The following is a 17,392-nucleotide window of genomic DNA, read 5'->3' as shown; positions in this document are numbered from 1 at the left end:
CGGAGGAAAGCGAATACGGATATTAACTTTTTGAATCTTGGTAAGTAAAAAATCTTCCTAAAAAACCGTAGGGGTAAACTTTCCTCACTGATTTCAAATTGCCATAACTCGGTCAATTTTTATTCGGTTGAGCTGATCTTGGTCTTAATCAATAGGTACTGAGTTGATCTTTAAAATGAAACCAAGATCATGTCTGTATCTATCTTAGTTTCGAAGTTACAGAACCAGTCCCGGTACTTTTGGGACACCCTATGTAGCACACGATTACCCATAGAACTATGTAAATGTGTCGTAAAAATGCATTTGAGTAATTTTCTCATTGTGATATGCAAATAAAACTACATTTTAGGCCATTTAGTGTCTAAATTTACTTACGGAGCGTCCGCTATTTTTAAGTTCGAATCATTATTATAACTTCGAACGATTCCACTTTTTTCCACGTTTAATCCGTTGCCAGATTGTCCAATAAATGTGAATATTATACGTGGGTTTGAATGAGAGGGGGGGGGGGGGTGTGACGGTAATTTTTTCCGTCACTTTAAGTTTCAAATAATTAATCACCTGGGAAATTTTTTTTTATAGTAAACCGTGCCGAAAAATAAGGTATTTATTTTGTAATAATTTCGATGGCTTCAGCTACAGCGTTGAGCGAAGCAAGTGATTGCGACAGTAGCGCATTCTGTAGGAACGACGGAGTAGCGAAGTACCGAAGTACACCGGTCGGCCCCGCGCGGCACTCGAGCGCTCTCGCGGAGCAAACTGGAACCTCTTGTACCCGACTACCCGGCTGTCGGCTGTTCTGCGTGTGCAAGGTGTCTCAGTCGCACAAACTCTTAAGAAAAAGTCGGTTATTTATTATTTTAGCTTAATTAATAAATTGTTTTCACCAAATTTACTAAAGAAAGTCCTAAAGCTAACTTAGGAAAGTAGTTGGATGTAAGAAAAAAATTTATTTGATTGTATATTTAATTTATTGGGGTCGAATGAAGTTGGTCGACGCTTACGAAAGCTAAATGAAATGGATTTGATGGGGTCCCGACCGGTACTTCACCGCAGTCATCCGAGCGAGATGAATTAAGTGCGATTTTATTTACTTTCTTCGAATCCTATCGAACGCAAAGCTGTGCACGTGATGAGTAACACGCTTTCAATAGAAAGTACCTATTTGTTCTCATTGTCATTACTTACTTGTGTGACGCATCAGATTACGGGTAGCTCCTTTAGTAAATAATTACTAGAGCTTTCTATTTATTTACTTCGGGATTTATATTTAGTTGGATTAAATTTTGGTACTCTCAAAATTAAATATCACATAGCGTGTCAAATTCCAAGAAGCACCTGGAGTTTTGGGTCGCACAGCCTATTGGCTAGAAGCTCCATGAAGCTCAAGATGGAGCCACAATCAAAAGCGATAGTCACATAGGCCTCGACACAAAACCAAAGTCCGAACCAATTCTGATCAAATTAGACCAGTTGATGACTGATGGTCGCCATGCAACAGTCTGATTGCGGTTGAGCAGGTAAGTAGGTAGGTTCCAATTTGGAAAATAAAGTACGACAGGAGTCTGCTACGTGGCAAAGCTGGATACTTGGTTTGGGAGTTTCACCGACGATTTGTATCATGAAGCTTTATCTGGTCTACTGATCTAGATGGTGAGGAAGGTGGCGTAAGCGGCTGAGTGCATTACTGAAAAGTACCGACATTTGGCTGCCGTGATAGCGAAGAGAGCATTAAGTGCATGCTGGGATGAACCTCGAGACGCATAAAAGCATGTACTGATCATGGCTCATACAGAGATGCACTTACTGCTCTCCTCGCTATCACGGCAGACTTGGGGGGCCAGGATCGAGGATGGGCCTTTTTTTTCTTTTAGGGGGATGGGCAGGCGGCCAGGGCTAGGCGGACGGCGGACCAATACCACCTACCCATACCTGTCACCGCCAAAAAATAAACCAGGAGGTTAGGTATCCTCGGTAAAAATAACGGCTATTCTTCCAATATGGAGATGTTGCATGTGTGAGGGATTTGCGATTTGACAATTGATTCTTATGTAAAAGTTCGCGAGAAACACGATGGTCCCACTGATTTTCTCTGAAATCAACTCCCAAGCTCAAAACACGCTCTCAAAGTTGAGGTCAAAATGGAGGGGATATCCCACGCTTTCCTGAGAGTCCACTTCTACATCAAGACAAACTCTCCATGCAAAGATAGGGAGCAAATACATTAGCAGTGTTGCCGTGTTTTCCATTATAGAGTCCCCAAATAAAGTGGCAGCCCTGTCTGCCTTGATGTAGACGTGGACTCTCAGGACAGCGTGGAATATCCCTTCCATTTTGGCCTTAACTTGAGAGCTTTTTTTGAGCTTGGGAGTTGATTTTAGAGAAAACCAGTGGCACCATCGTGTTTCTCGCGAACTTTCACGGACCAAAGAATTAATTGTCAAATCGCAAATTCCTCACACATGCTACATCTCCATTGAGATGCATGTAATTTTTTTGGAAATACTCGTTCCGTGTAGAGGTAAGTGTTTATTCTAGAAATAAATTGTCTTAAATGAGAGTATCGTGGGAAATTTAAGTAAATCAAGCATCTTAGGTTAATTTATGATATTAGTTAATATATAATATATAATAATAGCATAATTATAGTTAGACTTGTTAGACTTTCTCAGCTCGACCAGCTTCCAGTTTTTTTTTCCACCTACTCGCAGACCAGTTCGAGCCAATGAGCCAATCCCTAACCTGTTAATCTGTTTTCTCCTTTCCCTAACTACTCCCTACAGGCCAAACTCCTTCCACCTGTAGCATCTGGGTAGAAGTTCGCCTGTTATGTGAAGTTTTATATTTCTTTTATGTAATTTTAATGCTTTTAAGTCCTTCACTTTCAAGTGCGCGTTTGAAATTACAGTTGTGGTGAAATTTTTGTACTTTGAACACTCACTCGTTTCAGTGGTCCCCATAAGACTTGCATAAGACGCCATGTATTTTGTTCTTGGCCACTCGGTTTCTAACCTCTTTTTGCGCTGGAAGGTATGGACGCGTTGCAGGTAGTAGCATAAAGATGCAGCGCTTGAAGCATAATTACGCCGTTCAAGGCGCTCTACACGCGAACAACGCGCGGGCGCAACGGAGTCTCCACTTTGAGAGAAAATAGGCGGCCCATTTTATATAGAAAATGGCCGCAAGGGATTTAACATCCATACTTTCAGGAATCAAAACGGATCCTCGGAAAGGCTTAAATCCGGTGACCTTTTCCGTCTAGCCCTCCAAGGGGTGATGGGTGAGGGGGTCAAAGCTCAAACGCACAGACCGCCCTAACTTTTGAAAGAAACACCGGATCAACTTGATCTTGGGCTCAAATGAAAGCTCTCAACGAGACATTTCATTTGATGTATATTAAAGTCTGTTTTTGGTAATTTTTCAAAGCGGAAAAAATCATTGTTTGATTTTTCAGGCCCAAAAAATTCAATTTTTCGGATTTTTCTAAAGTGGGGAACGCAGGAATCATTACAAACACCAAGTGAAATGAAAGCCCTTAATTCAATCTTTAAAACGAGCTATAGCTCACCTTGGGGAAACAAATGGTTCAAAAGTTATGACCGTTCAAAGTTGGCGTGGCGCGCTATTTTCGAAGCGCGCGGAGTGCATACTCCGTGCCACCCCTTCCTACCTTTCCCCCTGGTTCCCGCTTCAGCCGATGGTGGATACAGAAAGGTCCAAAGCTCCTTCCACCTAAAGAATGACCACTCATTAGTGTAAAATTACTTTTATTTCTATCGAAAGAAGGAAAATAAAAATAAATTAAATGCTAATAAACGATAAGACGCTGGCATACATTATTTTTTCGCCCCCCTCCCTCCATAATTTAATATTTAATGGTCAAATCAAACCTCTTTTACCGCAAAATACACTCAAAAGCTGTAGATAATATTCATAGGCTCCTGTACGCAACCAGCCGACCAGCACTTGAAACTCGCATTTACTACTGATTATCTCTCCCTCACCTCTCTCCGATCTATTCCCCCCTCATGAAAATTACCTGCACGGGAATAATCAGATACCGCAATGATGAGAGGCTTGATTTCGCTATTAAATATTAAATCATGGAGAAGGGGGGGGGGGGGCAAAAAAATAATGTATGCCAGCGTCTTATCGTTTATTAGCATTTAATTTATTATTATGTTCCTTTTTTCGTTAGAAATAAAAGTAATTTTGCACTAATGAGTGGTCATTCTTTAGGTGGAAGGAACTTTGGACCTTTCTGTATCCACCATCGGCTGAAGCGGGCACCAGGGGAAAAGGTAGGGAGGGGTGGCACGGAGTATGCACTCCGCGCGCTTCGAAAATATCGCGCCACGCCAACTTTGAACGGTCATAACTTTTGAACCATTTGTTTCCTCAATGTGAACTATCGCTCGTTTTAAAGCTTGAATTAAGGGCTTTCATTTCATTTGGTTTTTGTAATGATTCCTGCGTTCTCCACTGTAGAAAAATCCGAAAAACTGAATTTTTTGGGCCTGAAAAATCAAACAATGATTTATTCCGCATTGAAAAATTTCCAAAAACAGACTTTAATATACATCTGATGAAAGGTCTTGTTGAGAACTTTCATTTGAGTCCAAGATCAAGTTGATCCGTAATTTCGTTCAAAAGTTATGGCGGTCTGTGCGTTTGACCTTTGACCCCCTCCTCCCTTTGAGGGCTAGACGGAAAAGGTCACCGGATTTAAGCCTTTCCGATGATCCGTTACGATTCCTGAAAGTATGGATGTTAAATTCCATGCTGGCATTTTCTATTGAAAATGGGGCAGCCTCTTTGCCATGGGCATCTGACATACAGGGTGTACCAAAAGTCCGTCCCACCCCTGCTAACTTTTGAACGAATTGAACTAGGGTAATGAAACTTTGGGAATGTTCCTATCTCAGAGGGGACCATCTTTTTTTTGGGGGGGGGGGGGGGGTCAAAATTTTGGTCCCCCCTCAGGGGGGGCGCGGGGGGCCCCCAACTTTTTTTTTCAAATGGCAACCCCTATCTTGTGATACATCATTCGTGAGAGCATAAAAAACTGAGCATTTTGGCGCAAACCGCAGATCAATATCTTAATTTTTGACCGAGTCATGATAGGTCAAAGGTCAAATTTGACCTATTTTCAAAAAATCATAGCTCCGGTTCAAATCGATGTAATTTTTTAATTTTTGACCGAGTCATGATAGGTCAAAGGTCAAATTTGACCTATTTTCAAAAAATCATAGCTCCGGTTCAAATCGATGTAATTTTAAGGAGGGGCTCGGACCCGCAAATACGTCAATTCAACGGTCATTCAATTTTCCCAACGAAATTTAAGGTGATTAAATTTGACCGTTTAAATTTCGTTTTTTTTTTAACTTTTCCCGAAATTTGGGGACTTGCCAACGTAATGTTGAACTGATTTTGACCTTACTGAGATAATGTGGAGGCAACTCTAGGGGAAATTGCCTTTTTTCGCGGGAAAATTGGATGACCTTTGAATTGACGTATTTGCGGGTCCGAGCCTACCCTTAAAATTACATCGAAGTGATTTCTGCAATTTTTACTTAAAAGCGGACACAATTTGGTAAATTTTCCCGTTTTATTTTTTTCTTTACGATAATTTGAACCGGAGTTATGTTTTTTGAAAATAGGTCAAATTTGACCTTTGACCTATCATAACTCGGTCAAAAATTAAGATATTGATCTGCGGTTTGCGCCAAAATTCTTAGTTTTTTATGCTCTTACGAATGATGTATCACAAGATAGGGGTTGCCATTTGAAAAAAAAGTTGGGGGCCCCCCGCGCCCCCCCTGAGGGGGGACCAAAATTTTGACACCCCCCCCCCCCCAAAAGATGGTCCCCTTTGAGATAGGAACATTCCCAAAGTTTCATTACCCTAGCTCAATTCGTTCATAAGTTAGCAGGGGTGGGACGGACTTTTGGTACACCCTGTAGGGAGGGTACATGTACATACTCAATGCCATCTGACAACCATGACGTCGGTTTAGCTCTCGATATTTTATTCGAGCCTTCGGCACGGCGCGGCGCGGCGCGGCGACGCGGGACGCGGCATTTTTGTTTTGACTCGTAATGACATCCTGAACCAGAAAATCGTCTGGCATTACCTATCTCCAAAACAACTTCGTTTCTATTAAATTGCTCGATGCCAACTATTTACTAAACTCACGTTGGGAGTCAACAAGAAAGGCTGATTCGTCTTAGGTGAAGCTATTTCAACAGTCCACCAGATTTCCTCCTAAAAAAGTATTTTGATCCTGTAAGAAATTAAGGGCTTGGAGCCAGAGGGGTTTAGTCGGGGCATTGCAAAGTTCTTACAGCAGTTTATTCATTTATTCAAGAGCTGTTGCGAGTTTTCTTGGGTACATTGATGCAATATGCCTTGGTGATTGGACCAAAATTCCCTGAAATATTCAATAAAAACCATGAGCCTCTCAATGTGCAAAGAGATAGTTTGTTCGGTGAAATTTAGCCTTTCAAGCCTTTTAAATATTGGAAATGGACTTGGCTAGAAAAATTTTCTTGGGGAATTGAACTATCCCAAAATTTTCCGGCAAGAGTGGTGGTGTTGAATAAGAACTTGTGGTAACAACTATTCTGAGGGGGCAGACCCCCCTCCAGGAAACGTCTTCTTATGCCAATAATCTTTGAGGCGAGTTTGGAGTTTTCACCTTGAAACTAAGTAAATAATTCTGCTTAGCTCAATGAAATTGGTTGGTTAAAATCTCAAGGCACATAGTTTTTCCTCTGTATTTTGTAAGCATTTGATTTTTAGCTGAAAATACATTTCCAAAGGCAATAGAACTGTTTTTTTGAAAAAGTTAAAATGGTTTATCCCATGGGGAAGGGGTGAGGAATTTTTAGAGTTGGTACTTGCAATCTAATATATCGACGGTATAGGGCCGCAATCACATAACTCGGTTTGCGACGTCGCAGACTTCCTGTCATACTTTATTTTTACTTAGACGGAAAACCAAAATGCTATTTTGTATGCGACCATAGTTAAAAGCTGACAGTCATGTGGGACCAATTAAACATGGATAGAGCTGAACCTAACAGTGAATAGTGCTGCTCATTAGGCATTCATCATGAAAGACAAACAAACTTTGTTTGCTTGCTTGCTTCAGGACAAACCTACTTCTCATATTTCCCTCACATTAGGCATATCGACAGTGAAAGTCGGCAATCACATAACTCGTTTGCGGTGTCTGAAAATCTCCGCCTCTACGTCATTTTTTTAAAGGAGAACAAATTGATATTATTTCTTGAAGTTTTTGCAGAATTTTCTTCGCATTGAGAAGAAAAATCATGACAGTTTTGAAGAATTGCCGTTGAGTAGTTTTCCATGTAAAAAATAAAGTATGACAGGAAGTCTGTGACGTCGCAAACCGAGTTATGTGATTGCCGACTTTCACCGTCGATATGGGTGCTACAGTAGCATCATTGACAAAGTTCTTTTTTTGGTAAATTAAAATCCAATTGGTGGTGCTACTTATGTTTTGATGATTACGTAATCAAAAGACTTATTACTCCAGTTTAAGATTGGTGTACTAGTCAGTGCATCAAGGCCTCTCAACTTTGTCTTCATTACTTATTTGACGGCAAGCTGAATGCTAGGACTGATCCTCCTCAAAAATTATGGGTATTATTGGGTATGATAACTCCATCAATACTTAGCCAGACACTTAATATCGGTGAAAATACCGTGTTGCCTTGATACACCAATGAGTAAATTGCGTCTAATCCAGAGTACATAGAGTAAATATGAGAATGGGTAGCTGACGCTGCTATTATCCATTTTCAAGTTACCAGATGCCTGCTGTGAGGTGCCCAGTTACCATCTCCAAACATTCCCAATTGTTTCTGAGTTAGGAAAAAAATCTCGCATTCAATACAGAAATTAATAGCTGTATCAAATGCGATGTTTTTTTCCTAACGCTATTCTGCTTTCATTTCTCAGAATATTGCCAACTTTTGAATTTTGAATGATTCTTCAGGCTTATGCACAGGAACTGTTGTCCTTTGTTTGGCTAAAAATACAAAATCCACAGAGATTATTGAACCTAATCGATGCAATATATCGCATGCCGGTTGGACGATGTCACTTGAGCTTGACGAGTCACCTGCAGAGTATTTGATTTGAAATGAGCGCTGGCATTGGTGCTTGCAAGAAAGAATCAATAGAAATACTTACAGTTGACAGGGTAGGTTGGCGACTGAAGAATGGAAAACACGGGTACACTCACAGGTATGTATCATTCACTTATTGAAGGTCTCACTCTCACGTGTCCGGTAGCCTGGCACCAACACTAAAAAAAAGAGAGAAATGCGAAGACCTATGCACAAATTGTGCGAGACCGATTATGGAAGCCGAGAATTGAAGTTGAACGGTTAAAATCTCATAAATTGGAAAACCCGGTGAATCTGTGCCTCAGTCTCGATCACAAATAACTGATACTGGCGGTGAGGGTGCTCGTAGTTGAATGTTTATGAACTTTTCCTTCTATTTTTTGAATATACACTACGCTGACTACGCGCACGCGCAGTCGGGCCGGAAGGGTCAAGATCCATCCATATAGGTCAGTCATTGCGCAGATTTCCCCGCTCGGGGTAAGCCCCTTTCCATTGGCTCGTGACGTCAGCATTACTGCCGCGAAAACCAGAAAAGTCGGAAACAATGATTTTCTTATGGGAGAGAGCAAATTTTTCTTAATGAATCATTTAAATTTCTTACTTTTAAATCCTTTGAAACTTTCTGTGTGTCGAAAAGAACGTTTAGACATTAGCATTCAGGGTTTCGATTTTGCCGAATTTATGTTCTTTCATTTTTACAGTTTACTCTGCATCAGCCATTTTTACACGCGAATCTATACCACTAGATGGCTTGTTACATCGCTGACTTCAAAAATCATTTAAAAATATAAAAACGCAAATTCAGCTGAATTGAAACCCTTGACGCTAATTTCTAAACGTTCCTTTCGACACTCAGAAAGCTTCAAAGAATTTAAAAGTAAGAAATTTAAATGATTCATTAAGAAAAATTTGTTCTCTCCCATAAGAAAAGCATTGTTTCCGACATTTCTGGTTTTCGCGGCAGTAATGCTGACGTCATGCGCAGAAGATTCTCATTTGGGTTTCGGGAATGACTGACCTATATGGATGGATCTTGGGAAGGGTGGAGGAAGGCAGGTAGATAAAGAGGCAGCCAATCATAAATTAATATTAGGTGACGTAATAAGCAAGTGATGTACTCAAAAGTATGTCACCAAGATGGCTGCGTGCTTCCACCCTGCTTCCACTTGACCTTTATCATTTCTTTGGGTTTGTACATATATACAATTCAGAGTTTCTGTGTTCTGAAACTGTACTGAAAATCTGGATCGTTGAAAGTTCTTAATTCTTTGTTTCGTTTTGCCGAAATTGTTCCGCTAGTGAATTTTACAATTAAAAACATTGGATCGAGCTCTTATCGTCAATGTCTAATTTACAGTTACATACTTTAGTTTTGCAGAATTCTTACCAGCTAATCTGTTTGATCCGAGGTGATCATTGAGCAATTGTTGAGTGTCACTAGATGTGGAGTCATTGACTATTTGGTGACTGTCAGGTTTTACTAACATCCTATTTTATGTGGCTCGTCCCTTCAACGTCCGTGACGCCCTTCCGTCAAGTTTCTCGTACCTCTCCTTGCTTTCATACTGTGAGTATCTCACATCTACTGGTCCAATAAAAGTGGTCTTACCACACAAGTATCAGGAAGCTTCCTGTCTAGCAGTTACTACCTTCTTCATCCCCGAACTCCAGTCAGAACCTGGAGTAATACTTGTCAAAACTTTAGTTCAATCTACTCAGTGTAGTTGTTAAGTGTAACTATTTGTAGACTACCTTTGTATTTACATTTTGAGTGCCAAGTGGTATGTCTGATGTGTAGGCACTTAACCTCAAATCTTGGAGCGTGTGGGGGAGCTCCTGCGGTTATTTACTTTTTTTTGAATGATCAATGATGCTATTGACTGAAAATGCCTTTTGCTTTTGGTCTCTAGTGGGCCCTTCACAGTTAATCACATACTTGTTGGTATTATTCTTGATCAATCAATTGGTTGGGGTGATGGGAAATTCTAGTGACTTCTTACACCCTCGTAAGCAGATGTTCAAATTAAGTATATTGTGCACCTGCAGGCTGTCCAAAGACTCTAACTTTTTGACAGGCAAGTCTTGAGACTTCTAATAGTTAGTGTGCACCTAATTCCCTCCTATTATTGATCACAGAGATAATGGAAGGAATAATGTAGGAATGACATGAGTATGACTCATGATAACAACTGAAACTCATAGACGCTGTTAATGCTGTTGTTACAGAAAATCGGTATATATCGATTTTTTTGCATTGGTAGTCTTGAAAGAGGCTATGCCAATGTTATTGTTTGGATCCTATTTGATACTATGGAGAAGCCCTATGATGACGCGCCACTATTAGCGTCTATTCTAAACTTGTGAGCGAGTTGTAATTAATTTTTCAATGGTCTAATTATGTCTATTTTGTCATACAGTTAGATAAGCCTGCAGCTTGATTGTTGAAATTTTGTGCTTTTCGGGTGGACATGGACGACATAGGTTAAATTGCGAAGGGTGATTGGTCGGCTACGTCTTATCGCTGCTTTGTCGATCGGAATGGACGACAAACTAAAGGCATCTATTGAGTCTCCGATAGTATGTCGTTCATTCCAGCCGACAAAGCAGCGATAAGACGTAGCCGACCAATCACCCTTCGCCATTTACCATATGTCATCCATGTCCATCCGACAAACACAAAATTTCAACGATCAGGCTACAGTAGTAGATAACATTTAAAATTTGGTTGTAAACTACCTGAGCAAGGATGTAAAGTATTTGATTTCAGGTGAGATTTTTGAAGTCATGTGATGGTGTGGCATTTTTTTTTTTTTTTTTTTTCTTCTTCAAGTAGCCCACAAGGGCTAATCCTGCGCTGCAGTCCCGTCCCCCCTCCGTCCCTAACAACCAGTCCCAGGCTACCATTGTTTGAGACCATCAAACTCGGGTCGCCTAGACGGGAATCGAACCGATCTCCCGATCATAGAGCAAGCACTACACCATAGGAGGCCGACCATGTTTATGTTGTCCATCTATATACATGTAAGTAATTGATATGAATTTCTTGGAAATTCATTGATTCATGTTTTTAAACTCAAATTTCAATAACTTTTATTTTGTTTCAGGTGAATCCAAGGGGGGAGAGAAGTTATTTGTCTGTACTGGCCTCTCATTAGTGCTACGGCCATGGATGATGGCTCAATCAGTAGGAGGCAAGCGACAAGGTTTGTGTCCCCACTTACATTATCTCTCCTTTTTTATTTTTTACAAGTACAGACCCTGAAATTTTTTCTTGGTGACTTACCGCCAAAAAAAAAAAAAAAAAAAAAAAAAAAAAAAAAAAAAAAAAAAAAAACTACTGAAAACAATAGGGTTAAAATTCTCTGCAAGTTTGCTGCAATTAAAACCATGCTTTTAATTGACATGTCAACATAATAGAAGGATATGCTTTTCATGACTCTAATTTCTGATCCCTTTTTTTCGCAGGGTTTTCAAGAAAAGCTCCCTCAACGGAAGGGTAAGAACTTTTTCAATTTCATCATGTTTTTCTTTTGATAAATGTAGATTTTCTAAGTATTTTAGATAGCTGACCTTCTTAGTAAAGTCACAAACAAAAGCTCATTTATAATTTATCATTTATTTTTTTACTTTTATTTTTTGAATCATAAAATGTGTAATTTTTTTTTACTCGATTACTGACGACCTTTTTGTCTGTCAATTCCAGACTTTTGAGTTACCTCATCAACAAAGTCCTGAAATTAGTCCTCATACACCACTGACTCCTTGAAGTGTGTCCTTTTGCAAATGAATACGCTGAAATTTTTCTAAGAATTATGAATTCATTTTATGAAATTCCTTTTCCTGTGGACGGTGGCACATTAGCATGAGGAACTTTTTTTTTATTATAATTATTAGCTATCTTTTATTTTGTCTGCAGCGGACACTTCGCGGTCCGCAGGCGTCTGCAATTGTCTATATTATTTTGCGGATGACTTGGAGTGGGCAGGGCTTAATTTCGAGGATGCGAAGCGGACACAAGAATTTGCCTGGATGCAGACACCTGCAGACGTTTGCGGTCCGCGGCCGTCGCGAGTTCGCAAGCGTAGACCACGGACGAAACCCTAACCTCCCGACAACATCATCTTCAAAACACCCTTCTATTTTGTCAATCCTATTTAGTCTCTATTTGTTTTTTTGACCCATGATCTTCGAACTTTTATTTCTGTTGAAACAATTCAGGATTTTATAACTGTCCAATAGTTACGGTTTTATTCATTTATTGGTTGTCATTTGAAATATGTTGGCATTTATGCCCAAATTTCTCAACTTTATTTAGTTTTTGAAAATCTTTATCAAGCACTCTTAAGTAACTTTTCATTAGATGCTTCACACCCAGTCAAGTGAATTTGGTAAATATAAATAATTAAAACTAAATGCAGTGGTGCCCTCCAACAGACCGCTCTGTAAATAACCTGCTTTGTTGCGATTGGTTCTCTGAATATCTGCAAAAATTGTCAATTGTCTGCGGTCCGCGGTCCGCAAAGAATCCTCACAGACAAAATCAAAGACGGCTACTATTCACAAGTTAACTAAACATCATCAGCATAATAAATGATGTAACAGCATGTGTAGCGTTTCAGGACCTATGAGTTCTGGTTTTTTACTTTTTGTATTTTATTCTATTTTTCTACTTTTCGAAAAATATACTTGCAAATTGACAAAGAGTGTCATTGCCTCTAAGCAAAACTGCCTTTCATGCTTTCAGTGTGTTTTTCATTTTTCTTTTCTTTTTTAGATCACTGTTTACCTGGGAAAAAGAGACTTCGTTGATCATATCACTCACGTAGATCCGATCGGTAAGTCATTAATTAGTGACTATATTTTTTTAGAAGTACAAGCAGTGACCTATGAGTCCCTTCAGCTTGTCTAATCTATCAGTTTCAGTTAAAATAGGCAAGCCTATAATTATTATAAGAAGATGGTAGAAAAGTGCTGAGTTCACACTATTCTGCCAGGAAGTTTAAACCAGAAGATACAAAAATTTACAGGGTGTCTAAAAAATCCGTAGCCCCCCCCCCCCCCCCTCTAAAATTTTCCCTAGGTAATTAAGCTATTGAGACGAAACTTGGGGAATGTTTCTTGATTGAAGTGAACTACTTTTTGGCTTACCAGAAAGTTTTCTTCGGGGGGGGGGGGGGGGGGGCGCCCTGTGAAAGGGTTTTTTAATTTTTGCTGCAAATCGCAATAGGGAACATAAGGTCAACCAAAGTGGATCCTTATCAACACAAAAAAATCGTGAATGTAAACACGCTTTGTTGTTGACAAATGATTAAAATCTCATCCAGGCACATGTGTTTTGGCGGATTGGTGTCGGCCATGTTGAATATTGTGTAGTATCCTAGTGAACAGGGGTTGGATAGAATGACCCCTCTAACGAAATGTTCACCGTGCCGTAGTATTGTGTTTGAAGGAGGAAGCTCTTAAAAACGTAAATTTCTTACGCAGATTGTGAAGGTAGGAGCGCATTTCATACTCTGCCAATGTGCTGGCAAGATTTTTGAGACATCTACTGATAGAAACAACTCTTATTTTTGCTCTAGAAAAAGTTTGCCCATTGTATTGGCATGATTTAAACCGCCTATGGATCAGGATTTGAACACATTGATGGCCGAAGTGCGAAATCAGGTATCTCCGATTGAGTCATTGCAGACGTCTTGCATACTTTATTTCTTCCTTGGAAAGCGACTCAACGTAATTCCTTGAAAACTTCCTTGATTTATTTTCTCTTTAGGCATAACATTCTGTGTGAATTTCAAGCCATGAATTTGGCCTGTTTATCTACAAAAAAATAAAATGAGAGGAGAAATTTTGAAATATAGTAATAGAGATACATGGTTTTGCACTTTAGCCATCAATATGGAGACACTCGCCTTCTGTAAAGCAAAAATGAGAGGAGCTCTTGTCCAAGTTAAAGGTTTACCTTCATTGTATTTAATTTTAGATGGAGTTGTCCTAATTGATCCAGATTATGTGAAGCAACGTAAAGTGTTCGGTCATGTTCTGGCTGCGTTCCGATATGGGCGCGAGGATTTGGATGTTCTAGGACTCACATTCCGTAAAGATCTTTATTTAGCTGCTGAACAAATCTACCCTCAAGATGGTACCACTCCTCAAAGGAAAACAACTAGGTTGCAGGTACAGGCTTTATCTCATCAATTCAGTCTTCATCAGTACATAAGGATAAAGGAGGATTTTTAACACGGCTTTCAAATCCGCCCTCGACAGTGGAATTGCTTGTGGATTTTTTCTCATCATTTACGTCCGTAAACATTTGAAAGTGATAGGCAGATAAGTGACATTTTTGAAGTGAGAACTATGAGATATCAGTCATTTTAAGTCATATCTGTCACAAATGGCAATTCATGAAAAAATTGAAGATCAGAGTTCATTTTTGCTTAAATTCCTTTGATTTTAATTTATTTAGGGCTCTCCTTTCCTCTTAATTTTTCAGCCCATAAGGAGGGGTATCGATATGGGCCTTTTTTGGCCCCTCCTAGAATCTGGAAATTTATGCGGGTTTTTCAAGTTGACTCAACGTAGTTTACGGAAATAATCATGATTTAGCCCCTAGGCCACTGGATAGGTGTTAAACGGTTGCCTAAACATAGGTCTGCAGGCGTATTTTAGCGCAAATTCGTGTTTTTCTATCCCTCTGAGACTTTTTTGACACCAAGCGCATTGTGTAACTAAAACGAGCTTTTGATATGTATCAAGGAGACTTTAAGACACATTTTAACCCTGATTTGGTTTTAGTTAGATGATCTGCTCATAGTAAAAGAAAACTTTTTCAAAAGTCAACGTTTATGGGACATCCGCAAAAATCTTAGGGAATTACGTCGTTAGGGTTTTTTTTTCTACTACAATTAAATAAAATCTCCTTTTAAGGGTTTAACAAGGCTTGATAACTGCCCTCGATAATAATACGGAGCGTGCATACAGTTGGAGAGACATGTTCCCTATGATTTTTGCGGATGAAAAAGTTTTTTTTTTACCTCGAGCGCATCATCTAACTACAACCAAACCAGGGTTAAAATGTATCCCAAAGTCTCCTTGATAACATATCAAAAGCTCGTTTTAGTTAGACGTTGCGCTCGGTGTCAAAAAAGCCTCGGAGTGATAAAAAAACACGAATTTGCGCTAATATACGCCTGCAGACCTATGTTTAGACAACCGTTTAACACATATACAGTAGCCTGGGGGCTAAATCAAGATTATTTCCGTAAACTACATTGAGCCAACTTAGAAAACCCGCATTTTCCAGATTCTAGGAGGGGGCCAAAAAAGGCTCTTATCGATACCCCTTTTTTTCCGGAATTTATGTAACTGTTACTAAACTCTCTTATTGATGATATACAGGATGATCCAAAAGTCCCTTCCACCCCCTCTAACTTTTTATCTAATCAAGGTAAAGATTTGAAACCCGGGGGATGTTCCTAGGTCAAAGGGAGCTACTTTTTGGCCCCCCTAAAACTTTCAGGGGGCTCCCCTTGGGGGGGCAACAGACCCCAACTTTTAATTTTCAAATGGGAAGACCCCTTTCATGATAGCTCGTTCAAAAGAGCATAAGAAAAGAAAACTTTTTGCGCAAACCCGAAGTCAATATCTCAAACCGTTTCAAATGGGCCGTTAAGTCAAAATGGCCAAAAATTCACACCGGTTATTTGTCACTGAATTTGCTCGAAAATCGGTATCCAACCAATCACCATCCTTGATACATTCATCGAAGAAGAAGAGGCAGTTTGGAAAACATTAATGACGAGAGATACACTAACCTCAAAATTTCGGTTTCAACCAATAACTTGAACCAGATCAACTTCGATGGCCGACGAGTGAGAAGCACATAAACAAAAGGAGAACCCTAACCTCAATTTCTTCTTCTTCTTCTTCTGTTGATTTACTGGCTTATATTCCAGATGTGGAACCCACAGCCATCTATAGACAGAGTTTCAGACTTGATTTTAATGAACATGAATGGGTAAGGGTATGAGTAGAAGGTAGGGTATTTTGTTTATTCTAACAATCACCATTTTCACGCTTAGAGACCCCTCTAAGCGACTTCCCATACCAGGGAATACTGGGTCATGGATAACATTCAAAGTGAACATACGGTGGATTAGGATTTATAATATTTTTGTTTTTTTTTGGGTTCTAAGATTTAGGAAGGTGAGGATATTAATTAAGAACCTCTATTTCGATGGAATCGAGCAGTTCCATCGACCCATGAGCGATTGAACAGCTTTCCAAAGGCCGTTTCTATAGATCAAGGTCTGTGGTTGCCCTCGAAGGGTATTCTATTGGAATGGAACGTAGTTCTGTCAATATCCATAGAAGCAAGAGGTCTGTGGTTGGGCTGCTGAACAGCTGATGCTGCTCCCTGAATTCATCCCAATTAAACCTGAAACAATTTCAGTTCTCAGCCATTCTCCTGTATATATGTTTTGGCCCCTGAGTCTTTCTCGATTAATATCAATGTACCTAATCCTAACGGTCAACTTTTTTTATACTTAATTATTTAGGAAAGGCTAATCAAGAAACTCGGACGCAATGCATTTCCATTTTACTTTGAGCTCCCACCGCATTGCCCGGCCTCCGTCACACTGCAGCCTGCCCCAGGTGACACAGGCAAGCCTTGCGGCGTTGATTATGAATTAAAAGCATTTATAGGAGAAACCCAAGATGATAAACCTCATAAAAGGTAAGTCTCTGTTGCGGTATCATAAGGGGCCGATCACAATTTGCATCATGCTGAAAAACGGAATTTTAGACCCCAAAAAATTACCTCTTTCATTTTTTTCCAAATATTTACATTAAAGCTACCAAATAATTCCACGTCTGTCATTAGGTGCCGTACCCCTCCCTTCCCCCCTTACGCACCTTTTATTCAAGCTGTGACCTCCTTCTGTCTCCTTGTTGTTCTCAGTTAATGATATTATTTACCGTTAGCCTTTATTACTTTTATTCAGCTCATCAATCAAGAATCATTAGCTTCCTTTTCACTGCTCAGTTACTAATTCCAAAACATAGAAAGTAAATGTTTTGTGCAGTTCTCTTTGTAGTTGAAGAATTTTTCAAGCCCTTTGTTTATTTCTTAGTTCTCAATATATACCTCCCTAAACCTTTTTTTTTCTTTCTTTCTTTATTTTTTGAAACATAAGTGAATATAACCTAAGAGTATCTTTTTATGCATTGATCA

General features: G+C 39.6%; 2 protein-coding genes across 5 annotated transcripts in view; one reads left to right on the top strand and one right to left on the bottom strand.

Annotated features, from left to right (window-relative positions):
* Positions 1-8,532, bottom strand: part of LOC109038460 (sialin) — a 66,173-nt gene extending 57,641 nt beyond the window's left edge. The window contains exon 1 of one of the 2 annotated variants that reach the window (XM_072301034.1): positions 8,222-8,532. In XM_072301034.1, the coding sequence (XP_072157135.1) occupies positions 8,222-8,286 (65 nt within the window). In that variant the 5' untranslated portion in view covers positions 8,287-8,532. The remainder of the gene's footprint in view (positions 1-8,221) is intronic. The other variant, XM_072301037.1, reaches the window with a different exon arrangement.
* Positions 8,533-9,347: 815 nt separating this feature from the next.
* The window catches only part of krz (beta-arrestin protein kurtz), a 54,044-nt gene continuing 45,999 nt past the window's right edge, over positions 9,348-17,392 (top strand). For 2 of the 3 annotated variants that reach the window (XM_019053729.2, XM_072301038.1), the window contains exons 1-6: positions 9,348-9,727; positions 11,265-11,363; positions 11,626-11,656; positions 12,935-12,995; positions 14,141-14,334; positions 16,716-16,894. In XM_019053729.2, the coding sequence (XP_018909274.1) occupies positions 11,326-11,363; positions 11,626-11,656; positions 12,935-12,995; positions 14,141-14,334; positions 16,716-16,894 (503 nt within the window). In that variant the 5' untranslated portion in view covers positions 9,348-9,727; positions 11,265-11,325. The remainder of the gene's footprint in view (positions 9,728-11,264; positions 11,364-11,625; positions 11,657-12,934; positions 12,996-14,140; positions 14,335-16,715; positions 16,895-17,392) is intronic. The other variant, XM_019053730.2, reaches the window with a different exon arrangement.

Source organism: Bemisia tabaci, chromosome 5 (assembly GCF_918797505.1).
Source record: "Bemisia tabaci chromosome 5, PGI_BMITA_v3".
NCBI lineage: Eukaryota > Metazoa > Arthropoda > Insecta > Hemiptera > Aleyrodidae > Bemisia > Bemisia tabaci.
The sequence above is the reverse complement of the archived record's forward strand: the minus strand, read 5'-3'. Positions and strand labels throughout refer to the sequence as shown.